At 46.0% G+C, this 13,139-nt stretch overlaps 1 protein-coding gene across 1 annotated transcript in view; it reads right to left on the reverse strand.

Annotated features, from left to right (window-relative positions):
* dtnbp1a (dystrobrevin binding protein 1a) overlaps nt 1–13,139 on the reverse strand; it is a 104,659-nt gene that overhangs the window by 25,489 nt on the left and 66,031 nt on the right. The window contains exon 6 of the mRNA XM_078286979.1: nt 11,963–12,095. Within this exon, the coding sequence (XP_078143105.1) occupies nt 11,963–12,095 (133 nt within the window). The remainder of the gene's footprint in view (nt 1–11,962; nt 12,096–13,139) is intronic.

Below are 13,139 nucleotides of genomic sequence, written 5' to 3' on the forward strand. Positions count from 1 at the left end.
CTCCATGGAGAAATTTGTCTTGGACCATAAAAAAGTTGCTGTCATTCCATTCCATTGCACTCTAAATTAAACAACATATCAAACACACACATAGGCACATATATCACATATACCACATTAGGCTACAACAATTACATTGCATATCAGTCATACATCACATACACACATCAGTGTAAAGTTCATAAAAATCATGAACATAATAAAAAAATAATAATAATAATAATAATTATAATAATAAATAAATATAGCCACAAGCAGCAATGGACGGGGTACAAGCACAATATGGTAATTTGTCCAAAAATAAGAAACTTAAGACATTACGCTTAGTTATCACAAGTTGAGTAATGTGAGGCGACAGTGTTACCCACGGGATTTGAACCCACAACTTTTGCATTGCAGACCTATGCATTAACCATTAGGCTAGTGAGTCCACTGGTGGAAATCTATCGGCTGTTTAAAGCCTTAGAGTATTCTAACTGTATTAGTGCACTCCATTAATCAATTACATCGACTTGGACATGGTCTTAGAACATGTGTACAAAGTTTGATAAAAATCCATTCAGTCAATTATGAGATATAAACTTTTTGCATTTATAGTGCCCACAAGTGATGGAACTCCAAATGCTTTTGTGGGCGTGCTCAAGCAACACTCCTCAACATGTGTTACAAATTTTAGCTTGATTAGACGAATGGTCAAGGACTTATGGCTTATTTTGTGTTAGGGCATGTTTTGTTAAAAGTTTATCGGTTGATAAAAGCCAACCCATTTGGGCAATCAATTATCCAAATAGAAGTTTGAAAGAGGACGGTCCCAAGATGCTCCACACCAAGTTTCGTGTGAATCAGATGAACGGCCTAGGAGGAGTAGCGAAAAAACACTTTCAGACAAAATTAAAAATGGCGGAAAATCTAGTCTGGCGGAAATGGGCGTGGCCTATACGGCTAAATGCTGAATGACCCAGGGAATCCAGTGGAAAGGGAATTTTGACTCTACAACCTACGGATCAGAAGTTACAGGCCAATACGTAAAGTTGCTTGCTATAGCACCACCATGAGGCCAATTCGTTGCCTGAGTAGCGTCTGAGACTTTGGACCTATCTGCCAAGTTTGGTCGCTGTAGCTCTTACGGTTTCTGAGATCCACATACTTTTAGGGCAGAAGTGGAAACGGAATAATAATAATGATAATCCTTACAAAAACAATAGGGTTCCAGCACCTGCGGTGCTTGGACCCCTAATAATATTATATATATATAATATAATATATATAATATATTGTGGTGGACTCTATGGACATTATTTACCATAATCTGTGGTTTGGGTATGTTTAACACATGCAGTTATATTGTGTGCTTCTCAGGGTTAAGGAGACACGGTCCCTTTAAGAAAGTCTGTGTTTTCTATGTGACGTCAGCTCGACGTAGGGTTGTTGTGTTTTTGGGCAGAGCGATGTAAATTGTCTGGCTCTGTGGGTTTCAAATAAATGACACACGAGTTGGTGTAGTCAACAAGAGAAGTTGTCCGTCTCCACATTCCTGCCCCTTCTACACTGGTGACCCCGACGTTTGTCTGCTGGATGTTTCCAGTGACAGCTCTTCATGAACATGGCGACTAACGCAGTTTCCCTCAAACTGCCGGAGTTCTGGGAATTGTCGGCCTCAGCCTGGTTCGCCCAGACGGAAGCGCAGTTTGCGCTTCGGGAGATCACCGTGGACGCCACAAGATACTTTTACGTGGTGTCGGCCCTCGGGAGTTCAACTGCATCCCGAGTGGTGAGCCTCCTCGAAACTCCCCCGCAGCAGGATAAATATGAGACACTCAAAGCCCATCTGTTGAAAGCTTTTGAACTTTCCGACGCCGAGCGGGCTAGCCGGCTCTTCTCTCTGCAAGGCCTCGGCGACAGCAAGCCGTCTGAGCTCATGGACAGGATGCTGGATCTCCTGGGTGGGCACAAACCCGATTTCCTCTTTGTCCACCTGTTCCTGCGACAGCTGCCTTCCCAGGTACGGGCTGCTCTGGCGATCACCGCCATCACTGACTGCCGTGCTCTGGCCGAGGAGGCTGATAAATTTTTCCTGGCTAGTCAACAACACTGCGCGGCCGCGCTGCTTCCTGCCCCAGCTCTTTCACCACTGCCTGGAGGCACAACGGTCGCCGCCGTAGCAACAGCTCCTCGTGTTTTTACCACGCAAAGTTTGGGCCCAAAGCCAAGTGGTGCCGATCGCCATGCATCTTCAGCGTGGCGGGAAACGCCAGGGCCGGCGCTCAGTAGTGGCCCTGAGCGTCGGCCGAACAGGCAGGCTGCTGTTCATCCAGGACACCATCTCCGGACGGCGTTTCCTGTGCGACACGGGCGCGCAGAGAAGTGTCCTGCCCACATCGGGAGTGGACATCCTGGCCGGCGGACACAGCCCCCCCATGGAAGCCGCTAACGGCAGCCCCATCCGCACCTACGGCACGAGGTACGTGGCGCTGTGTTTCGGCGGACAGCGGTTCGGCTGGAACTTTGTCACGGCGAAAGTGACCGTCTCCCTCCTCGGCGCGGATTTCCTATGCGCCTGTGGACTGCTGGTGGATGTCAAACACCGCCACTTGATTGACGCTGTCACCTTCAGTTCATACGCGTGTACATTCAGCGGAGCAGACTCCATCAGACTGTCTAGCATGCACTCTGCCGTGGACGAGTTTCTCCGTCTTCTCGCCGAGTTCCCGGACCTCACACAGCCCACTTTCTCGTCATCCACCGCCAAGCACGGGGTGGAACACCACATCGCCACCACCGGCCCCCCAGTCTACACCCGGGCCCGGCGCCTCAACCCGGCCAAGCTCGCCATCACCAGGACAGAGTTCGAGACTATGGAGCGCCTCGGCATCATTCGCCGCTCCAACAGCCGGTGGGCTTCACCCTTCCACATCGCCCCGAAGTCCAACGGCGGGTGGCGCCCGTGCGGCGATTACCGCTGTCTCAACAACGTGTCAACGCCGGACCGCTACCCGGTTCCGCACATCCAGGACTTTTCAAACCACCTGGCGGGGAAAGTCATCTTTTCCAAAGTGGACCTCGTTCGTGGATACCACCAGGTGCCTGTCCACCCGCTGGACGTCCCCGAAATGGCGGTGATCACCCCATTTGGACTGTTCGAGTTCCTGCGCATGTCGTTCAGCCTTAAGAATGCCACACAGACCGCCCAGCGCCTCATGGACTCGGTGCTACGGGACCTGCCTTTCCTTTTCATCGGACATCCTCGTCGCCAGCACCTCCAAAGCGGAACACCTGTCCCACCTTCGGACTCTCTTCAAACGGCTCAGCCAGCACGGGCTGATCGTCAACCCAGCCAAGTGCCAGTTCGGGCTGACCACCATCGACTTCCTTGGTTACCGCATCACCAAAGACGGGGCAGTCCCCCTCCCGTCAAAGGTGGACGCCGTCACGAACTTCTCGCGCCCGCTCACGATCAAGTCCCTGCAAGAGTTCCTCAGCATGGTGAACTTTTACCACCGCTTTATCCCCCAAGCTGCTCGACTCATGCGACCCCTGTACGAGGCTCTGAAAGGCAAGGCCCCCAAACACGCGGTGGACTGGTCCAGGGAGAGGGACAAGGTGTTTACGGACGGTAAGACTGCTCTGGCTAACGCCGCAATGCTGGCGCACCCGCCACCCACGGCCCCGATCGCCATCACCACGGACGCTTCGGATTATGCCGTCGGCGCGGTGCACGAGCAGTGGGTGGGCGGTGCCTGGCAACCGCTTGCTTTCTTCAGCTGCACGTTACGCCCCAGTGAACGGAAGTACAGCACCTTCGATCAGGAGCTCCTCGGCCTCTTCCTCGGCATTCGACATTTCTGTTTCCTGCTGGAGGGCTGCCAGTTCCCAGCGTTTGTGGACCACAAACCGCTGCCGTTCGTCATGGCTAAGTTGGCCAAACCGTGGTCTGCCCGCCAACAGCGGCAGCTCTCCTACATTTCGGAGTTCACCACGGACATACGGCATGTCGCTGGCAAAGCCAACCTCGTCGCCGACTGCCTCTCCCGGGCCATCGTGGGGGCCGTTCACTTGGGACTTGACTACGCTCGCATGGCAGCTGATCAGGCCGCCGACCCGGACGTGCAGGCTTACGGGACGGCTGTCACAGGGCTGCAGCTGGAGGACGTGGTTTTCGACGACGCCGGCACCACACTCCTGTGCAACGTCTCCATGGGTCAGTCCCGGCCCGTCGTTCCCTCTGGGTGGAGACAGCGTGTGTTCGACGCCGTCCATGGCCTCTCCCACCTGGGCAAAAAGCCATCTCTAAAGCTGGTGGCGGCCAGGTTTGTCTGGCATGGGCTCAAAAAAGACGTGAGAGACTGGGCTGGCACCTGCATGGAGTGCCAGCGCTCTAAAGTGCACCGCCACACTAAAGCCCCCCTGGCGCAGTTCCCGGTGCCCGAAAGGAGGTTCGACCACCTCAACGTGGACCTGGTGGGCCCCCTTCCCCCCTCCCATGGTTTCACTTACCTCCTCACCATGGTGGACAGGACCACTCGATGGCCGGAAGCCGTCCCGCTGTCGTCGACGACGTCCACCGAGGTGGCCCAGGCATTCATCGGGTCCTGGGTCGCCCGGTTCGGCACCCCATCTGACCTCTCCTCTGACCGAGGCCCACAGTTTACGTCCGAGCTCTGGAACGCAGTCGCAGAGGGCCTGGGGGTGAAGCTCCACCGCACCACCGTGTACCACCCACAGGCCAACGGGTTGTGCGAGCGGTTTCATCGCTCCATGAAGGCCGCTCTTCAGGCCGCTCTTCAGGCCGCTCTTCAGGCCGCTCTTCAGGCCGCTCTTCAGGCCGCTCTTCAGGCCAGCCTCAAGGACAGCAGCTGGGTCGACAGGCTCCCGTGGGTCATGCTGGGCCTCAGGACCGCCCCTAAAGAGGACCTCCAGTCCTCATCTGCCGAGCTGGTTTACGGCCAGCCGCTGCGGGTCCCAGGGGATTTTGTCCCTAACACCACGGCTCCCAGGTCTGCAGCCCGCCAACAGGCCACGCTCCGGGACAACGGCAGTGTTTTCGCACCGGTCCCCACTTCACATCACGGCCTCCCACGGTCTCATGTCCCCACAAGTCTGCAGTCGGCAGGGTACGTTTTCATCCGCCACAACGCCCACCGTGGGCCCCTGCAACCTCCCTACGATGGCCCGTTCCGCGTCCTGGAGACCGGGGACAAGCACTTCGTGGTGGACGTCGGCGGCAAGCCGGAGCACGTTTCTGTGGACCGCCTCAAACCAGCTCACCTGGACTTGGACCGACCCGTTGGCCTGGCCCTAGCCCCGCGGCGGGGGCGCCCCGCCTCCACCTGCCTCCACCCCCCACTCTGCCTCCACGCCGCCGCAGGGCTCCCATGGTTCCTCCTGCGGGCGCCCCGGCCCCCGCTCCCGTTCTGCGGAGCCGTTGCAGCTGGGCCATCCGTCCCCCTCCACGTTGACTTTCTCTGTTATGGTGAATTCTGGGGGGACGTGTGTGGCGGACTCTATGGACATTATTCACCATAATCTGTGGTTTGGGTATGTTTAACACACGCAGTTATATTGTGTGCTTCTCAGGGTTAAGGAGACACGGTCCCTTTAAGAAAGTCTGTGTTTTCTATGTGACGTCAGCTCGACGTAGGGTTGTTGTGTTTTTGGGCAGCGCGATTCTCAACGAGAGAAATTGTCCGTCTCCACATTCCTGCCACTTCTACAATATAATAATATAGCATGTACCCATGAGCTTCATCTAACCTTGCATTCCTGGGTTCATTTTGTTGTTTGGTGGTGTATTTTGCCTATTCACATGGATAAGTAGCCAAATGTAGATGACGTAACAGCATGTTGAGATATTTCCAGTGCAGCTACAAAAGAGTTTAATAGGAAGAAATGTTCAACTATCTAAAACATCAATGGTAAACATCAGGTTTTGGTGTCAGTCCCTCAGAATTGAAGAGAAAGTGTTTCTAGAGTCACCGTTGCTAGCCTGGTTCCAGACTCCTGAATCTCGTCCCACCCAATCTTTAGATTTGGTCGAGTGATTCAGAAAGTCTGGTGTTGCCCTAGTCAACGGCGTGTTCTAGCTCAGAGAAGCTCAGAGAAACAATCGAGCCTAAAGTTTGAACCTTTCATGCAAAAGTTTTTCATTGCAATTTCAGCAGAATATTTGTTTAAATCACCCCTTAACCAACATATTTTCAAAGACGATATTTTTGTCACAAATTACCGACATGCTTGGTTAGTAAATACGCCCAGCATCAGTGTAACTGAAAATAATGTCAGAGAGGCCGGATATGTCAGCCACTAATGATTGGTTAGGGGAAAATCAAAAAATTTCCCACGGCATAGCTGAGGACACAGGGCCTCTTTGATTGCAAGCTGCAGTGTTTCCCATAGGCAAAATCAAAAGTTGGTCAATGTACAGAAATTGATCTAAATGGATATCTTTAATGAAAGGAGCAGTGACATTGTTTTTGCCGGACAGCCAAGCGGGGCCAGCCAATCCTCGCATTGTCCCTGACTGACTGACTGATTGACTCTCCATTGTTGAAACACGTATGCACAACGTTCCCATTCATAGGCTCATCTGTGGCGCAATGCCACAATATCTGCACGGCCGCCACAAAATCAAAAGTTGGTCAACGTATAGAAATTGATCTAAATCAGTCTCTAATGCACCTGATGTCACATCGCGTCATGTCTGTCATTTGGCGATGACCAGCAGCTTTGTACTCAATCCAACAAAGTCTCTCATTATGAAAACAAAAGTGAACCTTAACATTTCACAATTTCCAAACTGCCCTGTGTTAGTAACAGAATTTGTAAACAATAACTTGATAACTCATCTTCTAGCAGCCCTACACACTTTAGGCAAGGCAAACTTTATTTATATAGCACATTTCATACACAAGGCAAATACAATGTGCTTCACGTAAAACAGAAAGAGAAAGAAAGAAAGATAGAGATAAAATAGGTAAAACATAAATAAAAGAAATAAAAGAAATAAATAAAGATAATAATACCAGTTACATCTACATACAGATGATTTAGCGGAAGTCCACAGAGAAAAGGAATGTTCTGAGCCGACTTTTAAAAGAGCTGACAGTGTGAGCACATCTCAATGCTTCTGGTAGTTTATTCCAGTAATTGGGAGCGTAATTACTAAAAGCAGCTTCACCTGATTTAGTTTTCACCCTGGGAACAACTAACAGACTGGTCCCAGATGACCTCAGAGGTCTGGATGGCTCATATCCTAAGAGCAGGTCAGAAATATATTTTGGAGCTAAGCCATTTAGCGCTTTATAGACAAGCAGCAAAATTTTAAAATCAATTCTATGGCACACTGGAAGCCAATGCAGTGATCTAAGAACTGGTGAAATGTGTTTGGTTTTCTTAGTCTTAGTTAGAACTCTGGCAACAGCATTCTGAATGAGCTGTAACCGCCCCAGAATTTTTTTGGGGAGACTGGAGAAAAGACCTTTGCAGTAGTCCAACCTGCTGGTAATGAAAGCGTGTATCAGCTTTTCTAAATCAGGTTTTGCATAAGACCCCTTACTTTGGCTATATTTTCAAGGTGATAAAAAGCTGATCTGGTAATGGTATTGATATGGTTGTTAAAATTGAGACCGGAATCCATAATACGATGGAGATTCCTAGCTTGGTCTTTACTCTTGAGAGACAGGGAGTCAACTGCATAATTGTGGTAATGAATGCTATTTTGCTGTATGATATGTCCTAGTGGAAGCATGTAGAGGTTGAATAAAAGAGGGTCGAGGATTGATCCCTGTGAAACTCCACGTCATACTGACAAAGTCACCGATAAGCACAAAGTAGTTCCTGCCTTGCAGGAAGGTTTTGAACCAATTTAAGGCTGGGCCAGAGAGTCCAACCCAATTTTCTAGTCTATCTAATAATAATGTGTGATCAACAGTGTCAAATACAGCACTAACATCCAGAAGTACAAGGATAGAAAGCTTGCCTGAATCTGTGTTTATATGAAGATCATTCACAACCCTAATAAGGGCTGTCTCAGTGGCTTAATAACTCCTGTCTTCACTTAAACATAAGGAAAACAGTTTGTATGTTCTTCACTAAGAGGTCAACAGATAATCTCACACCTAACGTTTATGTTGCAGGGGAAAAGCTGACAGTGGTATCTGATTTCAAATATCTTGGTGTAACAATTGATTCTAATCTTACATTTAAAAAACAAATTAAGATGGTAACAAATGTAGTAAAGTTCAACTTGTCAAATTTCCGCCATATCAGAAACTGTCTAACTACTAAGGCAGCAACACTATATTTTAATGCCATGATCATGTCATATTTGTCATACTGTTTGACTAGCTGGGCACAAGCCTCCAGTACAACACTCAAACCTGTACAGTCAGTATACCACCAGGCTCTTAAGGTGCTTGACAGGAAGCCAAACACCCATCACCATTGTTACTGCCTAAGAAATCATAATTTACTGAGCTGGGACAATCTTATCAAATTTACAGACGCTTGTCTTGTCTATAAGATTCTGCATGGCTTGGCTCCTCCCCCTCTTAGTGCTTTTATAAAGCAGAAAACAACTGATGATAGACATACTAGGTCTGTGGCAAGAGGGGATTGTATAATACCTATGAGGAGGACTGCCTTCAGACAGTCAGCTTCTTCAGTGAGAGCAGCTCACACATGGAACAGTCTGCCAACACTTATTAGAGACTGTGACACATATCGTTCATTTAAAATTAATTTAAAATCATGGTTAATAGAGAATCAAGTGTTTGACCATACTCTGTAACCAATTCAAATAATCTGAAGCGTGCTTTGTTTTATGTATTGTTGTCCTTGTTCTAAAGTATTTTATGTGTTCTTATGAAGTGTGCTCTGCTATATGTACAGTATTTCTGTTCCTGATTTAATGTATTTTATGTGTCTTTTGTAGCTGTCATTACACCTGCCCAGGGACTGCAGTTGAAAATGAGCCAAGATGGCTAAACTGGCACATTTACAGAAATGTTTATTAATGTGCACTGTCCCTGTAACTTTAAACTGTATAAATAAATAAAAAATACTATGCTGGGGCCTAAATCCGGATTGGAAATGGTCAAAGTGGGCATTTGAAATTAAATAGTTGTTAAGCTGGTTGAAGACAATTTTTTTCCAGGATCTTACTAATAAAAGGAAGATTGGAAATAGGTCTGTAATTACTTATCACAGAGGCATCCAGGCAACTCTTCTTTAACAGAGGCTTAATAACAGCAGTTTTCAAAGTATTTGGGAAAACACCAGACAAAAGAGAGCTGTTAACAATTTGCAATAGCTCATTCGCCAAACAGCTAAAAACATGTTTAAAAAAGCTTGTGGGCAGAGGGTCAAGGCAGCAGGTGGACGACTTAAGCTGTTGCATAGTGTCTTCAAGTGCTGTGTAGTCAATAGCAGTAAAATTTGTCATATTACTTACATTATTTATGCGTGAAGGAAATGGAAGCATAACCTTCCTGTTAGACATGGAAACACTGATAGTTTGTCTGATTCTCACAATCCTATCACTGAAAAAGGCCGTGTACGTGCATTGTTTGTATTTCACTAATGATCTTGGCAAAAAAGGATTGTCTGGCATTTCTCAATTCTATGTTGTAGTTTTGAAGCTCCTCTTTATAGATATCATAGTGAACCTGGAGTTTTGTTTTTCGCCATTTACGTTCTCTTTTCCGTTGTTTTACAGACAGCATTTCTCCAGGGTGCTTTCTGCTTACCAGAGATTTTCACCTTAACTGGTGCAATGTCATCAGTGGCATTCCTAATTTGACAATTAAAACTTTCAGCAAGGTTATTAATACAATGCGCAGTGGGCATTTGTGACATAGATATGGCGTTCATAAAAGCTGCTGCAGTATTATCATTGATGTAGCATTTTTTTTTTTAAATTTTGGCCCAGCTTGTAGTTCCAGATTTATAGACAATCTGCTCACCACAGTTGTAAAGAGTGGTTATCTGAGTTACTGTAGCCTTTCTGTCAGCTCCAACCAGTCTGGCCATTCTCCTCTGACCTCTCTCATCATCAAGGCGTTTCTGTCCGCAGAACTGCCGCTCACTGGAAGTTTTTTGTTTTTCGCACCATTCTGTGTAAACTCTAGAGACTGTTGTGCGTGAAAATCCCAGGAGATCACCAGTTTCAGAAATATTCAAACCAGCCCATCTGGCACCAACAGCCATGCCATGGTCAAAGTCACTGAGATCACATTTTTTTCCCATTCTGATGTTTGATGTGAACATTAACTGAAGCTGCTGACCTGTATCTGCATGATCTTATGCATTGCACTGCTGCCACATGATTGTCTGATTGGATAATTGCATGAATAAGCAGGTGTACAGGTGTCCCTATTAAAGTGCTCAGTGAGTGTATAGCACACAAGCATCCCTGGACAAAAGCGATCTCCTCCATTTTTACGGAGGCTGATCTGGTGTTCTTTTGTAGAAACAGATTAAGCTGTAATGTCAACATGGTTAAACAGAAATTATCTCTGAATTTTAGAGAGAAGTGGTCAAACCTAAATCATATGTTGAGATGAAGCAATATTTTAGTCCTGAGCCTTATGTTTATTCTTATTTATCTAGAAGCCAATGGTCCTTGCGTGCTCAATTGGGATCTGGTATCCTGCCCCTGGCTACTGAAGTAGGCATATATAATGCTGCGCCTAAGAGAACAGAGGATGCACTTAATTTGAATGATGTTGAAAATGAATTTCATTTTATGTTTTAGTGCACACTACATGATGATTTGAGGATGCCCTTATTTAATGTAATGCAAAAACTAAAACCTGAATTATTTTGTACAGATTTGATGTGATTAATCGTGATTAATCACTCTTTCTTTTCCTTAAGACTGAAGCTTGTAATCATAGATATTTAAACTTAGAATGACCAAATTAATCACCAAATTTTCAATCAAATACAGTATTGTTTAATGGAATCTTTTTAATTGAAAACACAGACTCTCTGCCTGTGAACTACAGATCAGTCATTTCCATCAAAACCATCAAAATTCAACTTGAAAGGCATATTTCTTTATATGCACTAACTGAAATAATAACAGAAGCTACATGTTCAAGTGCCAGCTGAAACTTTACGCCTAAAACTCCATCCTTATCCTTCATTAGCCAGGATGGCTTGGCGGGTCAGCCACTACTGGAAGTAAACAAAAGCACAGATTTTGTACAGGCCCACGGCGCACCCTAGAGGCCTATTAACGAAGTGTGGATGACTGACTACTTACCTGACCGAGGGAAAACAAGCACAGATCCTGTACAGGTCCACAGCGAGTGTGGTTACTTAAATACCACAAGGTAATAACGTTACCTACTGTTATAGGGGAGCAGAAGACATGTTTTTCAAAAACAACTGGCTGTCGTGAAGATTTGCACTAAATAATGGTTTAAATATAGGTCTTTTCCACTCACTGTGCGATCGTTGGCTTGGATTATGCTGCAAGAGCTGTATGGAGTAATTATATGGATATTTTCTGTTCTTTTTCTGCTCTTTTTGAACTCTAAAGATTGGACTAACAAACTTGCATGATTGTGAGTAGATAATGACTGAATTTTCATTTTTGGGTGAACTATTTCTTTAATATTGGCAAACATATTGGCAATATTGTGTTCTGGTCCTCTAAGCCATGGAAATATGAATAAAATTGTATTTTAAAAGCTGAAGAATGCCTCAACTAGGACAATGTTATGTTAGTTTATGCCAAAAACTTGTGTCTATAAAAGAATACATTGGAATATACTGTAAGTGGTTTGGGGGTTAAATTGGCTGCATTGACAAAGCCAGACTAGTCGCGCTGAGGCACCACCCAAGCCTCTTCTTGTGCCAGGAAAAACCCTGGAAATAATAAACCAACAGAAAAATGACAGGAATTCAGTCCTACAGGCTTGCAACCATAAATAATAATAATATTATGTATGTCACATACCTCTTCTTCTTCTTATAGTTCTCCAGTTGGTTGATTTGATGTTGTTTAAATCTCTGCTGCTCACACTGGCAACATAGAGTCTCCAGGTATACCAGTCTGCTCTCCATCTCCTCAAAGTCACCTTCCAAATGGGCTGTAGACACACAATTTAGACAAGTTTGATGACTTGATAGAAATAAGTATAAGTAAAAAAGGAAATGAACGCTGAAATTAGTAAAAAGCCAGACCACGTATGCAGCCTGTGGGGAACATTGTCTGTCAGGAACTGAAACATTTGACCATCATGTAGGTTCCAGAAGATACTTCCTCCCTATTGAAAGGCAGTAAGACATAGAGCACCATTTTCAGGATCTTGGACAATGCCTTGTGCCCTAAAACAGGTGCTGTGGCATAAAATGTGGCATGGAAAATGGATTGCTCTGAATCTACACATATATTAGACTCAGTGCAATCCATTCCATGTTCCATGCCACAATTCATGCGACACTGCCTGTTTTCAGGCACAAGACTTTGTCCTAGAGCCTTAAAATGGCGCCCCTAGACTTAAATTGGGCAGTATCAGGCAAATATGTCGGCGTGTTACAAGTTGCTTCTATTATGCCAAATTTCTATAGGATTAATTACTTGTCCTTACCTACAGTGACAGCAGTGTTTCGGTGAAATCCAATGGTAAACAGGGGCAATATGCCAGTCTTTGCACTCATGTTAACTGTCTGAGAGTTGAGCGGTTTTATACATCTCCGATTAAAAAGTGTCACTGTTTACAAATACGTTACTAACACATGCAAGTTTGGAGCAAATTGTGTGGTGTTTGCGTATAACTTTCATTTTCACAACGGGAGGCTCTGTCAAATTGAATACAGTGATACTGGTCTACTGGTCTGTGCATCACCAAATGACAAATATGACGTGATGCGCACATTAGGCACATTAGAGACTGATTTAGATCCATTGTTGCGCTACAGATGAGCCTATGAATGGGAACATCGTGCATGCTTGTTTCAACAATGGGGAGTCAGTCAGTCAGTTAGTCAGGCACAAATACAAGTATTGGCTGGCCCCGCTTGGCTGTCCGGCAAAAACAATGTTACTGCACCTTTCATTAAAGTCACACTGAAAACATTTTTCGGCTCATTCTAACTATCATACCATACACCTATTTAACAATTTATGCCAA

This window comes from Centroberyx gerrardi, chromosome 12, assembly GCF_048128805.1.
Source record: "Centroberyx gerrardi isolate f3 chromosome 12, fCenGer3.hap1.cur.20231027, whole genome shotgun sequence".
Lineage (NCBI taxonomy): Eukaryota > Metazoa > Chordata > Actinopteri > Beryciformes > Berycidae > Centroberyx > Centroberyx gerrardi.